The 15,924-nt window shown below is 40.8% G+C and overlaps 1 protein-coding gene across 8 annotated transcripts in view; it reads right to left on the reverse strand.

Annotated features, from left to right (window-relative positions):
- CACNA1E (calcium voltage-gated channel subunit alpha1 E) overlaps nt 1-15,924 on the reverse strand; it is a 1,021,369-nt gene that overhangs the window by 36,212 nt on the left and 969,233 nt on the right. For 7 of the 8 annotated variants that reach the window (XM_089671475.1, XM_089671472.1, XM_089671471.1 and 4 more), the window contains 5 exons: nt 13,879-14,006; nt 11,866-11,962; nt 9,634-9,739; nt 7,949-8,056; nt 2,421-2,521 (listed from right to left, as the gene is read on the reverse strand). In XM_089671475.1, the coding sequence (XP_089527601.1) occupies nt 2,421-2,521; nt 7,949-8,056; nt 9,634-9,739; nt 11,866-11,962; nt 13,879-14,006 (540 nt within the window). Of the gene's footprint in view, nt 1-2,420; nt 2,522-7,948; nt 8,057-9,633; nt 9,740-11,865; nt 11,963-13,368; nt 13,466-13,878; nt 14,007-15,924 lie in introns of all 8 variants that reach the window. The other variant, XM_089671469.1, reaches the window with a different exon arrangement.

Here is a 15,924-nt window from a genome sequence, read left to right on the forward strand (position 1 = left end):
GACAGGCCATTTATGACAGAAGAGACTACTAGGGTCTGTTCTGTTATAAATCCTGTCTGTCATTGAATTTTACATTCCAAGACTTTATTACCACTTTAATATGCAGTTGATGACTGGTTTTAAAGGGTTAGTTCACCTTTACAAAAAACTGCCTATGCAGGTAAGGGGGCGGCTCTGACTAAAGTTGAATTATGTGCTTGCTATATGTTTAAGCCATTTATATACTTCCCGAAGCCTGACTGGAATACTCCCAGTTACTAGCACATTGCTAAGTGAGGCCTAGCCATTACTGCTTACCTTCGCCATCAAAGGAATGAGCTCTTTCTTCGATTTAAACTCCATCCCATGCACTTTCTGTCCCCTGATGCACTAGCTCTGAGCTCAGTGTTTGAAAGCTCATTCCTGTAATGGAGGAGTTGAGCATTAACTAGGCCTCACTTAGCCAGTCAGGCTTCATGAGGTACGTAAATGGCCTGCACCTATAGCAAGGGCATTTTTCAACTTTTTTTCCCCCAAATACTAAACCTTGCCAATAACATCAAAGACCTCTGTCTTTGAGCTGCACATATATGAAAACTGAGATCAATGCAAGGGAAAAACATTGATTGTAAGTATCCTCACACATCATGACACATGAACATATTTTTTGCTTCCCTACATCAATTCACACAATAGAAAAAATAACCAGAGAAGAGGCTAGAATAACCGCATTCAATTTATATCTAAAACAACAAACACACAATAACTGAAACTTATCTGCAACAGAGCATGATATATAGTGAAATCACATTGTAAATAAGTTTTCTTGTGATAATACAACTTCTATAATAAAGGTAAGTATTGTACCTTGTTCAGTTTCTAAAACCCAGTATATGACATAGGAGGTGTGTCTAAAATGTTCAGCGAATGGTCCGATATCTCAAAGTACGTCAAGTTCTACAAATTGAGAAGAACGGTGCAAAGATGCATGAAATGTTGGTGCAAGTCTAAGGGATGGAAGCTGTGAGCAGAAAATGTGCTTACAACCGGCTCAAACGCTTTCGGAAGGAAGGAAATGGCTAAGAATGATTCACATTCGGGCCACCCGTCGACAAGCAGAACCCCAGACATGATCAAGCGAATGCAACAAATTCTGGCGCAAGATTGGCGACTGCCTGTACGGATGACGGTGGAGGAATTGGCCAAGGACATGGTGCGCACTATAATCCGTGAAGATTTGGGTAAATAAAAGTTTTCCAGTTTGTCCCACTATTTCCAGTTTGTCCCACACAAGCTGACAGATGAACAGAAGGCAAAAAAGGATGGAAAATGTCTGGAGATTTCATTACCATGTGTGACCAGGATCCATCCTTTCTGCTTACCATCATCACAGGGGATGAGACCTGGTGCTACCTGTTCAATCCGGAATCCAAGCGGCAATCTATGGAATGGCATTCACCATCTTCCCCACAAAAGTGGAAGGACAAGACAATGTTGATCGCCTTCTTAGACAAAGATGGCATCATCTATAAAGAATGCAGGTCAAACCGTGAATGACGTATTCTATGAGGAAGTTTTGGGACAGTTGCTACAACGCATCTGCCGTGTTTGGCCACAGTTGCACAAGATTGGATAGTGGATTTTGCTACACGATAATGTGCCTGCGCATTGGGCGATTCGTATGCGCCAATTCTTGGCTCAGCGTGGTGTACCTGTACTCAATTATCAACTGCACTCCCCTGATCTGGCACCTGCAGACTTCTTTCTGTTTCCCACGGCAATCCAAGAATGTGTGACAGCGGTTCTGTGATCAGTTCCTAAACAGGCCTTTGCTGACAGTTTCCAGAAGCTTATGAACAGTGTGTGTGTGCGAGATGGCGATTATTTTGAAGGCCAATGAAGGTCATTTGTATCTTTTGTTTTGTTAGTTTTCTGCCATTCACCAAACTTTTTAGACAAACCTCACAATAGCACTATGGGAGGGATTCCCCCATCAACTGACTATGTAGATAGAGGAATGTGATTTTCTTTCCTTCCACCTGTTTTTGAAGAAAATAAAAATGCATTACCTATGGGATGCCTAACCCTTTAAATAAATCATGTTATGCCATGGAAAACACAAACTGCAACACAAGTAAGGTTTTAAAAATTTCATCTGTAATTACAAGATCCGACAATATGCCCAGAAACAAAACAATAAGCTATATTGACACAGTTTAGATAGATATAAAAATAGCTCTGTTTTTCAATAAGGCACCAATTCTCATATATCCTTCACAGCTCTAATAAAAGTAAGGTCTGATTGTTTAGCTTGCTTTCCATCTAATTTATCTGTGAACATTTTTACTACACAGACTGGATATTCTCATTTTCTGCAATCTTCTGTTCCATACGGATAGTGAGTTATCTGGAGGGATAGCTACATAGGGATAGAGCCTCACCTGTTCTTCCAGCTGTTGCCTTTGCTTTTTGGCCTTGCTTTGCTTATAATAGTCCATGATCATCATAGCAGCGTAAATCTTGCCCACAGTCAGATCAGTGGCTATGAGAGAAAGGAAATACTTGTTTAAAATATTCACTTTACAGATTTCCATTAATAATGACACGTAATAGTATTCAAGTTAACTTTACATTCTACATAATAGTTTGTGTTATTTTTAAATATATCTTATTATCTTATATCTAATAATAATCCATATGTTTTATTGAAGCCATTGGAGAATGGAGAGAACCATTTACTGCACAATGGAAAGATGTGTACTCATTTTTAAGCATATAAACCTTGTGGATCAGGATCCAATCAGAGCTTCAGGATGATTTTAAAGGCCTGTGTTACCCAGATATGCAATATATACCTCATGGAATTAACCACTTTGGGATCCAAGAACTATGCAATATGTAAAACTGATACTTTGTATTACATAATGATAATGCACACAGGCTGGCTGAGAGATCTGATAAATCAAACGTCAATAATCAGAGCCTCCCTCTAAATATTGCAACTCCCTGAGCTCTTACCTTCCCCACACTGGCCACTCTTCAACAAACTGCTGTCCTCAACACCTCCCTCTCCTGAACAGACCTCCTTAGCTTCTGCCACCAGGCACTGCCCAGCACAGTAGCTCCACCATTAGGCAAAGGAATATGAAAGAAAAACTTCCAGCTATATGTTTCTGCCTGTCCCTGGCTCCTGGTCACCTCAGAAGGCTCACAGAGCAGTCTGAGGGGAAACGGATACAGAGGCAAAGAAGGTCTTAAGATGGCCATACATTATACAATTTTCTTTAGATTTACCTTCAACTATGTAGTGCAAGGGCCTGTCTGATTGTATACAAATTAAAAGTGCTTAGGTTTGACTGCATATTATATGGTTTTGGTAATTTAAAGGAATATTGTACAAGAAAATAGTATAATGTTTGGCCAGCCTGTAGGAAGGTGCAGTCTGTTTTCTCCACTGTAGTTAGTGCTTGAACCGAGTGGTACCACATGCTGGAGAGGAAGTCAAAGGAAAACATAGTTTCTCTATGGTTTCCTGGATCATTGGAGCAGCATCCCGGTTGACTACACAGCATCCATGTTACTCTTGGTGACCAACTTGGGTCAGCAGGGTCTATATAAATCCCTGTCCCATGCATTTTGCAAGTGGCTAGTATAGGGAGATACCTCGTTTGTTAGGGAAAGTAACCAATGGTAGGGAAAAGTTCCAGGTGACAAGAGATAGGCTAGGGACTCGCTAACCTGGAGAGAAGCCTTCCCATTTGGGACCAGACCAGCCAGGCTGCACTACACCTCTGAAACAGATGCTCTTGGCACCTGTCCTCAGCCAAGTCCCTGACTGCATTAAACTTTGAGTTGCTTCCCTAAGTGGTGCTCTCCCGCTGGGGTGTTTTTACCATTCAATACAAGTTTCAACGTTATTACAACCAGACTGTGTGTGTTCACTGTCAAACCACGCTGCACCTCCCCACAAGCCTTAGGCAGTATATCATTCTTCCAGCAACAGTGGCTGCAGGAAGGGTTGACCCTGCACTCTGTTTAGTACACTCTTCCCCCGCATCACCCAGGCCCCACCAACAATTACCCAACCCTACCTTATGCAATGTCTGTTAGTCACATCACCACCCACCACTTTTGCATCCTCCTTGCCATCTTTCAATCCCATCACTGTACCTGTATCCTGTCTTCTATCACTGCACCTTTGCATACTTCCTCATAATCTCTGATGTCTGAAGCCCCCTCCTCTGTTCCCAAGAGTGCCCCCTGCTCTTACCACCACAACTACACCCCAAATACCACAATGCCCTTAGAACTGCCTCTCTCCATCTCACCCAAATTCTGCACTCTATCTCCACAGATTGAAGCTGGACTTGCAGGCCCACCTTTTCCCGACCACACCAACATTCCGTTGCTCTCACCACAACACTTGTACCCCCCTCATAACTGCATATTCTCCCTAGCCAAACTTCTTTAGTGCATGAACTGCAGCTTCAACCTCAACTCTCACCAAAATGCATGCACGATCACTACCACCACCTCACTCACAGACACATCTCTCACCTGACATTTGCATAAACTGGCCCTCCCCTCAAAACTGCATGCCCTCAAACCCCTATCTCACTTCCAAGACTGTGCCTCCCTCCCACACCACCCTGCTAGTACTCCCACCCAGCCTGCGCTTGTTTCCCTCCACTCTCACTCCCTGCCTCCACGTTGTCGCACCACTCCTGCAGAAACTGCACCCCCCTTGACATCTAGTACCTTCATCCCTTCATGCTTTGAACACCATGCCTGCAACTACCCCTTTTCCTGTGCTCTCAGCATCCTAACCTCTTGCCTGTTCTAAAATATTACTGCAAAATACAAAATATATAAAAATAAAGTTAACTCATATTTTTATACTGGTTCTTCATTCTATTTTACTGTTTGAAACAGACAATATTAAATTAAATCTCAGCCATAACCCTTCCATGGCTGCCCCATGCAAAGCTTGGCAACTTTTGATTCTGAACCATAACCTTAATTCTTCTTTAAACTTGAGTTATACATAAAATTAGATCCTTTTTTGAACTGTCATTTCTTTGAATTATTACAAAAGCGACATTCTGGTGAGAACAGAAAACTTATCAGGTTTTATGCTTCTTAAGTGATTTTTCGCATACTTCGCTGTCAGTCTGACACAGCACACAAACAAGAGAAGGTGCAGAGAGCCTCAGCTAATTTCACGCTGAATTAAAACACGCTGTGTATCAAATCACAGTGCATAGAATTAGAGATAGCTGCTGAAGCTCATAAGTCTTAGAAGCCTACGGTCAGTGGCGCTAAAGAGGCTTTTACTGTAATTGAAAAGATTTTCCAGCACCTTCCATGATTGGAATGTTTAAGACTTACTTACTAATGTTCATTTTTGTAGGGCTTTACTGAGCCACACACTTTAGTCACTGACCCACAAGATAAATTAACATACCACCATTCTAGGACACCATGGAATAGGAAACGTAGCAGGTGACTATTCAGCCCTGCTCTGAGCCACCAAGCACCAGAAGGAAACAAAGCAGAGTCACACGAGGGGAAGATTGGGAAGTTTTGACATACTGTAGGTGGCAAATAATAAACTGGCCATTTCATGGTTGGGATTATTTTTCTGATACCTAAAGAAAGCACTGCAATGCCACAGTGATTGGTGGCTATGGTGAGACTCCGTTTTCAACATTTGAGTTTTCTGCTTTCTTTAGCAAATGAGTACAAATATTTCAGACTACATTCTTACTGCACTGATGTTTGTGGCTCTGTGAATTTGGCCACATGACATCTCAGAGCTACAGAGTTAAGACTGGAAGACTTCCCTGTCCCAGTTGCTGTAATAGCAGGTCTGAAAAAGGAGAAAAAAGCCAAATAATGGCCAGAATCTCTCAATGGTGGCAGGTCCTCATTTTATTGATGTCTGAAGTGGGATGCATCACCACTTAAATCCCAACATATGCACTGTCTTGGAGGCAAATGCCCTCCTGCCCCTCAGCCCAGTATTTCCCTTAGGACAGCCGTAGAAAAATTTATTTCCTAAAACCAGAGATGGTGTTGACAGGGGAAACCCTCCCGCTGAGCCATTGTGTTCTCCCAGCAGGAGTGGTGGTTGGGGGGGGGGGGGGGGTGGGAGAACACAGCTGGGAGAACACAGTGGTTATTGCTAGCAGCTATAACAGCTGCTAGTGATAATCGCATATAAAATTTGGCAGACTGGTTGTACCCAGGTCGATTAATCGACTTGGGTGCATTCACAAGCTGCCCATACATGGTTCCAATCTTGGCTGGTTTCTGCTGCACCTTCCAAGAATTTGGAACTTTCTATTGCTGGCCTTAGTCACACACTGCTTCCAGTATGCTGCACTGGTCTGTTTAATGTTAGGCACGATATCACTCCAGCCACTGCCATCATCTCAGCTCTTAGATGTTGGCATTTGGTGAAGTGGTACAATGATCCACAAGAAATGGACCGAACAAACTGTAAGCAGAGTGTGGCACTTGTTTGTTTCTTTCCAGTTCCCTGCCTCAGAGAAGTTTACAATTTAAAGTATAAGTTCACCTTTTGGGAACATGTTACATGTTCCACCCCTTTTCAGGGTGGAACATGTAACATGTTCCCATAGCCGCAGCCACCGGCCCTGTCTCTCTGACGGATAGTACAGGGAGAAGTCTCTTCATACTATCTGTCAAATTTGAAAACAGCTCCGCCCACACAGTCGCATCATTCATTCGCTGACTTCCGTGAATGAATGAACTGCAAGTCCCAACAGCCTTAGCAGCTGTCGGCTTGTAGATTTCAATGGTAGTTCATCAGTGCCGTGGTAGTTCAGTGAAGCTTCCTGTCAGAATATCAAAATATTCTCTAGAAAAGGTATTCTGCCACTTTTATTCCTCTCAGTCATTCATCCATCCTAGCCAAACTCTAAACATTGCTTTATGTTAACATTTGAGTATAGGTCCATGCCATTAAAGGATAAGCTCACCTTTTAGACAAAAATAATAAATGCACATTTTTTTGCAGGTAAAAAAATGTGCATTTATTATTTTTGTCTACAGGAGCCTGGAAAGCATTGCACTAGCGATCAGTAGATTGATGATGCCATGCAGGTCTCCTGCAGACCTGTCAGAATATCTGCTTGCTGTACTTGATGCCTGCTTTCCAGGCTCCTGTACAAAACCCTGGGTAATCATTCCCTTTTCTGCAATCACATGACCAAATGCCTCTACAAATGTAACCAGCAATGGAAGGAGCCTGGACCAATGAGAAAGTAAGTATTTCTGCCTTCCATTACTTTTTATCTTTCCATTTCAGTATTCTACAGAACTATAAGTGCCTTTGTCCTGATGTTACTGTATCAATACATGGTGCTTTAGAACTAAATACACTGACATGCAGTTTATCAGCTATTAAATGAATCTGTTTTTGCCACGAGTCACCATTGTCATTTACCATAAGTGTGGCGATTTGCATGATTCCAGACCCTCCAACCTAAACCCACTCAAAGCAGCTACAAAATACTCAGCTCCTGATAATCTCTTTGACTCTCTGATTACACTGTCCTGAACTTAGTCAATGTATTTTTGTGAATAACTATCAAATGAAGGTAATCAGAAAGGAAGAGAGATCATGAGAAGCAGAATGCTTTCTGCCTACAGGAGTGGGTCATCTTGGAGGATCTGTGATTCACTTCACACACCCACAAATCATATGGGGATTTCTTTATGTTTGTCTTTGTGTTTAGGAGCCCTTTACAAATGCTTTGGGTAGGGAGAGCTCAGACCTTTGAAGGGCCCATTTTTAGTCCATGAAATTAGGGATAAACCTCCCCCCATATGGACAGATAGTCTTATGACTGCAGCAAAATTAGTTGTCTCCTATAACAGCATTGTTTGAGGCAATTTACACACTTTGTCATTCCTTATACATTGGATGCTACAGCCAGCTCACCTTTTGGCATTGGTACAAGTAGGTCTAACATCTTTTGGGAAATATTTGGCCAAATGGCCAATATTTCTTTCTGCAGCTCCGAATCCAGCTGTTGTCTGTCAGCTCCCCCTGTAACAAGGCAAACATTGGAATATTCAGCACTAATTGCAAGAACAGTACGCTAAAAATGACAGACAGATTCCCAACTTTGTACAGTATATTAGTGAACCAAATATAATGAATCAACTAGACATGTGCGATTAGTTTTGTTATGAATCAAAATTCAGACAAAATTTTCGTTATTTGGATATTTGAATGTATCTGAATTTCCGAATCACAATAGAAGCAAATTTCAACAAATCTGAAACAAATTATAACAAATTGAATTATCCAAATTCGAAAATGAGTTCAATTTTGAAATGGAAACATATTGCAATAAATACAGTAAGGTATAAAAGTGAAATAAGATGATGATTTCTACTTAGGCTGCTTAATAGAATCGAATAGAAAAGAATAAAACAGAATAGAATAGAACAGATTAAATCAGAATAAAAAAAAATATAGGACTAAAATAGAATAAAACAGAATAGAATAGAATGTAAAGGAATAAAATAGAAAATAAAAGAATAGAATAGAAAAAATAGAACAGATTAGAATAGAATAAAAAAGAACGAATATAGCTGTCTTCCAAAATTCGAATTTTTAATTTTGAATGTCAAAATTGGAATGTCAAAATTAAATGATGAATTTTAAATTTCAAAACGGTTTGAAAATAATGAACATATAAAACAAATCTGAATTTACTAAACAAATTCTGAAAACAAATCATTCTTACAAAACAAATATGAGGAAACAAAACTATTAACTTAACTAAAGAACGAATCCGAAATGAAACGAAACACATATTTCCGTAGTGCAGATCTCTAGAATCAACCCAAACACTAACGTCTCCCCAAGAGAATACATGTTAACAACCCCTAATTTAGAGGTGACATTTTATGTAGAAATGAAAATTTAAAGATGAACTCCAGACTAACTGCTAAAAACAAAAACAGATGAAATACATATAGAGGGGCTGCTTACATTAAAAAATACATTAAACAATGTATTAATAAATACAGAGCCCTCCTATCCATAGTCTTGCGTGAATAAAATTAACATGCATCTGCATAATGTTAATAAAGTAGAACTATATGGAAAACAAAAATTAACCCTTGCGCTTGATCCCCCTCCACACTGCAAGGAATAAATATTTGTTTTGCCTTGGGGTAGAGTAATAAGCAGAAATATTTACCTTCCTCACTCCCCTGGCAGCCGCCACTTTCCCCACCCTCTGATACTCCATGGAGCCCTAGATGTCCTCACCTACAATAGAGGACCAGTAGTCGTGCATTGTGCTTCATGATATCAGAAAGTCTGTGATTGGTCAAGTGGTGAAGAGAAGCTAGTTCAGGGATCTTTCATGAGGCTGGGAGGAAGCCTATGGAAGTGAGGAATAAGATAAGTATATCTGTGTTCTACACCTAGGCAACATGAGCATTTAACCCTTGCAGGGCAGAGGAGGACCCACATAGGTTAACTTTTGTTTTCTCTGAAGGGCCAAAGAAGACGCTATCATATAGGAATCTATATACTACATGGTTTCCTCTCTACAAAGCCAACCAAGCACAGTTTAATTTTGTGGTTATGATGTCTGTGATTCTTACCTTTAGCAATTTTGATATCCAGTGCTGTTCGGATAAGAGCCATAAGAGTAGAAGTGAAATGAACCGTCATGTCCTCTGTTACGGGCATATTCATCAGGACCAATCTCTGTACAAAAACACCGGGTGCCCAAGATATGGGATATCGACAAGGGGACCCAAAGCAAACAAGCACACATATGCACATAATCACTACACCATACACAGAACAGGGATGGAGACATCACTCCCCAAACTTCCCTCTATATCCCCAGCTCCACCCTATTCCTATGTCACTAAAAGAGAGAACATTAGAACTGGAGCATGCAAGACCTGCCCCGACTACAGCTGATTTCCTGTTACAAAGAGTACCGGTATCACTGGACAAGACAAGACAGAGGATTAACTGTCCAGAACCAGCAGATTAAATATGTACTTGTCTGGAGAATTTGTGGATATATAGTAAACTACTGGAAATGGGTAGTTGAGGTACATTAGATAAAAAGGTTAAACAAAGTTTGGTATTGAGGAAAAACTGGGAGTGCCATTGCTGACCTTCTGAAAATGCACAATATGCTGATCCTATGGTTTTAGCACTTTCAATAACCTAAAGCAAGTATGCAGCTCAGTAAAGTCAGAGAAAACTCAAGTCCTTTTGTGTATATTTTACTTGCATGTGTAATTTTATAGACTGCACTGCAAAGCACATGTTTTTATGTGTTGAGCAATACATTGCATTAGGCAGTCCATTCAAAATGAATGGACTACAACGTACCTCAATGGGACTTTAGATCACGTTTTGTGGTGTGCTGTGTTGTGCTATAACACAGGTGTGTTCTAGAGGTGTGTAGGGGTGCCATTGAACGACACAGCAACACACTGATAAATGCATGATGTGCTACCATTTCAATAATGCCTATATTTTACTGTGTGTTGCCACAATGATAGGAAGTATGAAAAAGCCCTCAAGTACTGAAGCAAGAACATGACAGCTAGGCAACAATGATCCTCAGGAGGAAATTTCAACAATGTCAGCCTCTATGTTTCACTTATGAAAGGTTACTTTTACTTTACCAAAAACCCAGCAAATCAAATGAAGCATGATGAAAAAATATTTAATTGGAGGATACCATAAAACCACATATCAAAAGAATCACTATATGCAGATATATAGGCAGCTGAACTATAGGTAGTTAAACTAAAGAGCTTGATCCTTCCCTTCCCACAATTGTTATTCCCTAATAAGTTTGTCTGTGATAATAGAAAGCTATTAAAAACCTCATGGGGTGGAAAGGAATAAGTTCAACACAGATTTTTTTTTCTTTTATAGAAAAAGTCAAAATCTAAATATTATTTAAGCTGTTATATTTCTGGATCAGCTGATGTCTTTGACATGCATTTCTTTTTTTCACATACTGAATTTGAATTGCCAAGGTTAGGTTTATTCTAATATGTATGTATATCCAGAATTTTTTAGTACGGTTTGGTTAGAGTAAGGAAGGATTAGAACATTCGTCAAGTTTTTATTGCTGTCTGTGTTGCCACTAGGTAGATTCTTCACTTAATTGCGGTAACCACAAAACCTGAGACAGAAAGTGATAGGAAATTCAAAAATTTACAGATGCCACCAGAACATAAAGTCAGGAAAAATCTTCGAAGGACGATCCTTTTCTACAGTGACAACTGTCTAAAATGGAAAATCCCTTTAATAGTAGAGATTTACTATTGGACCTCCAGGACAGGAAGTGAAGGTAAATCTGCCCAATGCGACAGACAAAAAAATAAGCTGACGGGTCTTAACCCTTTCCCACATTGTCCACACATAAAAAAATGGCTATACTTTTTTACTTGTGTTTTGCTAAAATGATTCAGCCTCAAACGCCTGACATTCACCCAGCCCTCAAGAAGCTGAGATATGCTTCCCTACGCTATGAGTAAAGAACAGAAAAGCCACTACAATCATGCTAACTCAAGTGCAACTGAAAGTCATGCATAGTGTAGGCCACAGACGCATTAGAGAGAGCATCATGATAGACAGGACATTTTTTTTTCTGTTGCTTCCTTTATATGACAGCTGTGTTATTATTTGTATTATTATTTTTAAAGCAGAATGATTACTTTAAACCTTAGTCACTTTATTTCTGATACTGTCATTAAAATTTGTGTCCACATCATCCTGAACCCATTATTGCTTCTACTTGGTGACTTAGTGACTGGACAAAATCCCTTTGCTGATTTAAATAGGGTTATCTCTACCTTATAAGCCACTTTGTTAGGACATCTCTTTCCGAGGCCTAAAGGTGGTGACATGAGGGTCAGCATGTCGTACATTTCTGTATAATGGATGCGGCCACTGGTTATGGACAGGGGGAGCCAGAGGAAGAGGAAAGGAGTGTAGTGAGGACAATGGAGCCAGCAATGAAGGGACAAAGATAAGCAGCATATTCATGGCAGCAAAATCCAAACCAAAAAAAAAGGAACAGCGAACAGTAAAACACACAGAAAACAAGAAAGAAAAGAGGGAAACAGAAGAGAAGAGGGAGGGGTTAATAAATGCCTCGACCTCCCCAGAAGTAGATTCAGGTGGGTTTATACCGCACCCATTCCGGTAAATAGACCATTTCCACCCACACCCAATTCCTCTCTTCTGTTTTTAAGATGTCTACTTCTCCATCTTAGTAATGTTGCAAGCATTTACTATATCAACTCCAGATAACCGTCTCCAGGATCAGAATGCAGCTCCTGATAGTTCAGCTGTCTTAGCCAATGATAAAGATTACTATCCATAAGGAGCTGAGGCTTTTGGGGGAGCCGTGTATGTAATCTGGTGATGATAAAGAGGGTGCAACTGTCCAAGTTGTTCATAGGATCGAGATCCTGCAGTTGCTTCCTCCTGGCTATGAGGTGTGGCTCCCAGCATGCACCAGTGCAAAGCATGCTCCGGGCTGCAAACAAGGAAAGTTTTCATGCATTCTCCCCGCCAGTGTCTTCAGCTCATGCCAAGCTGCAGATTAGAGGGTCAACCAGCTGCCCCCGAACACCAGTACCCCTGGATCATCGGAGAGGGTAGATGTGTAGGCTCCATCCATAAACCCAAAAGAAACCCCAACCCACTTGGTTTTTTTAAATGAATTATGTGCAGATAGGCCTAAATAGCAAAGCCCTGCAGGGGAATAATGACAGACTGTTTTAACCTGTGCATTTTTAGTCTAAACCTAATCTGCTGTATATTGTTGGCTATATTTCATAAACCCTAAAGGGTTGGTTCAAAACACAATTTTCTGCTATGGGTGGACAGCACTTTATAGAAACTATGCCTAATATATTTTGGGGAGTCTAGCAGCACATTCTCCATGCAAGGGTTCCTAGCTCTCTTGTCCTCCACTACATAGTCTCTTTAATGGAAAGACAAAACCGACTTAGGACCTAAGATACTGAGATCCTGCTACCAGAGTCCACAGCAGAAATAAAATGCTGGTAGGAAACTCAATCCTCTTACCAAGTTAAGGTTCACCCATGGCTTTTACGATGTAATGTTGAATCCCAGGGACTAGCTTGGGTGCAGCTGCTGATGTAGTGGAACGGTTAGGGAGTGAATGTCAGTCTTTACACCTGGAGGCAGCAGCCCGAGGTCCCTTGCATGGTGCAGTAGTGGAGCGGTGGAGGGGAAGGGATAGTTAGGTGAAGGGAAAGGTGGGAAGGTAAAGGTAAGCTATGCCCTTGCTGAAGTGGAAAGGGCTGATAGATTGGGCACCAAACCTTGCATGCCACCCTGTATGGGCAGTTCTCTCCTAGGCCGAGCGGAGGCGAGATGACTCGGACTAATTTGTACATATCCTTATAGGGGATCCTGCCACTGGAAGAAAAGCACAGGCATGTTAATCAGAGCACTGCTCAGTACCATGAAGCTGGAGAGACTTCCGTGGACAGAGGACAAACCCCCCACAACTTCAGTCACTGCACCATGAGAGCTCCAAGGGCAGCACAAAGACCAAACCCAGCTCCTGCAAAATAACTGCTGCTCAGACTGGGGCATGAAAATGGGTGAGGATAGGTAACAACCTCAACCAGTCAATCTTTAGTCAGAAAGATGGAATTTTCAATATATTACAGGAATTCAGAAACAAATCATCATTGCAAGGTTAACTTGATAAACTGGGAATCTAGTTTATTTTATTTCAGTATCATATTTAATGTCCACACCATATTTCTGCATGATGGAAGGCTTTTTAATTAAGTAAGGATAGAAAAATGAAGAAGACAATTTACCATGCTGCTCTGTCGTATTCTGCCCAGATCCGGACAAACTCATCCAGATGATGTGGGCCGAGAATGGAAGAGTCTCTGGTCAGGTATTCAAAGTTATCCATGATGACAGCAACAAACAGATTTAACATCTAAGGAAGAAACAAACAAGGTCCAGTGAAGTGGATATAAACTCTAACTGGATGATATTTAGTTTGGCAAAGCAAAGCATACTGTATTATAAACAGATGTCATGTATTTCACCCTTTTTTCATTCCATTGTTGCTGATTTCCTTCTGTCGCTCTGCAGTCACATTGGGTCTTTGTGCATTGCAGTGATGACTGCACATTAATACTCAGGGTGAGCTTCCCAAAAGCTTGTGTAATGTGTTAAAATGACCACTTTAGTGTCCATCAGAATCCCATGTGGGAGACAGAAAAAGGAGAAGCAAAAATGAGAGACAGAAACAGAGTTTTGTCACCCCAAGGTAGGTGTTATATTTGGCCTGTTGGTGGGTGGGCTTTAACCCTGAGAGGACACATATATACTTCCCAAATACAAACATTTCTGTGCTGATAGTGCATGTCCAGCGCACTCCCAGCACTGTTACTGGCGGGTAGCAGAAAGCCACCGATACTTGTGATCGGGAGCATTCCAATCATGTTACCACTGTGACTGCCAATCAGAGCGGTCGCATGACTGGAAAGCTTGCCTTCACCTGCCTCTTAAAGGGCCAGGAGGCAGTAGCAAGAAGGGGGTTAAAGAGGATCTGTTATTGGAATTTGTATTTTATAGTTCTGTACCCCATGGGACTTGACTCCTGTTGCAGCCAATCCAACAACAGCTCTAAATGAGACAGTTACAGTAATTCATAGCAGCTTGTCTTGACTGTGAATACTTTCCTTAGATAAGCAATGACCAAGTGAAATGCGTTGGGGGTGGGGGAAGCTTCTGCATTCTTCTTGTCATTGCTTATCTCAGGAAACTGTCTCCTATCAACCTCAGCTGTTCACAGAACTGTAAAAAAAAATCTAATGATAGCTCTTCTTAAGGATCATGAACGAGAAATAAGATTCCAGGCCAATTTATTCAAAATCACTCAGCTGATGATCACAAGACACATTCCCCATTATCTCCCAGCAAAAAACACTGCCAATTCCAGGCATGTGCATTCAGCAGGGAGACTCCCTGCAAGGAAAAAACATATTTTCAAATGTTAATCCAACAACAGGTAAGAAGTCATAAAAGAAAAAAAAACCTCTCTAAACTACTAAAATAGCTTCAACAACACTTGATAAACAATTAAAATAGTTTACAAAATCATTCAAGGGACAACCACTCACACTCTAAAAAATTTAACCCAGAAGTCATCTGCCTGGGTTGCTTCTCTGGTTCTCTGTTCTCTGGTTTGATTTTACAAATATTTAAAAGCAATCATGTGAAATTTAGTGCAAGGTAATTCTTGCTGGTAAACCTTCCCATCACGAGCACAATTTTCCCCCATGTCTATAATCTAAATATATTTCTGGAGTAGATATTCACCTGTAAGTGCTTCTGACAAGTTCAATGATAATCCCTGGGCCTCTATAAATTAGGTCTAACAACAGGGGGGTCCAAAATTGTTAGAAATGTTCTACCATCCTTGAAATCTATTACCATTCTCCCATCAACCCATACATAATGCAGGTGGGCTTTACATAGTTTAGAATCGCCAAGTACAAGAGAGTGAACTTAATATACTGTATTTCTGGCATTTTTGTGCTGGATTGGGTTCTGGATAATGTCTAAGTGGTGAAGTGGTAATCTATTCATGTTATGTGTACTGGCCACCAAAATACTTCCGCAGACTTGGCTTTGACTGATTGATGAGTGGACAAACTCCATAAACCTTAGAAGAAATGCATGCTGAGCTTGGTTCTACCAAAGGCCTGTGAAGTGTGACTGAAAGTCTGTCTTCTGTGAGCAAGAACTCTACATAATGTCGTGCTTTGCTGCACACCCTGAATCTACTGATGACCTCTAGGGTAACAATATAAACTATATTGCCAAAAGTATTGGGATGCCTGACT

Source organism: Staurois parvus, unplaced genomic scaffold (assembly GCF_062004578.1).
Source record: "Staurois parvus isolate SC_StPar_1 unplaced genomic scaffold, SC_StPar_1.0 ptg000106l, whole genome shotgun sequence".
Taxonomy (NCBI): domain Eukaryota; kingdom Metazoa; phylum Chordata; class Amphibia; order Anura; family Ranidae; genus Staurois; species Staurois parvus.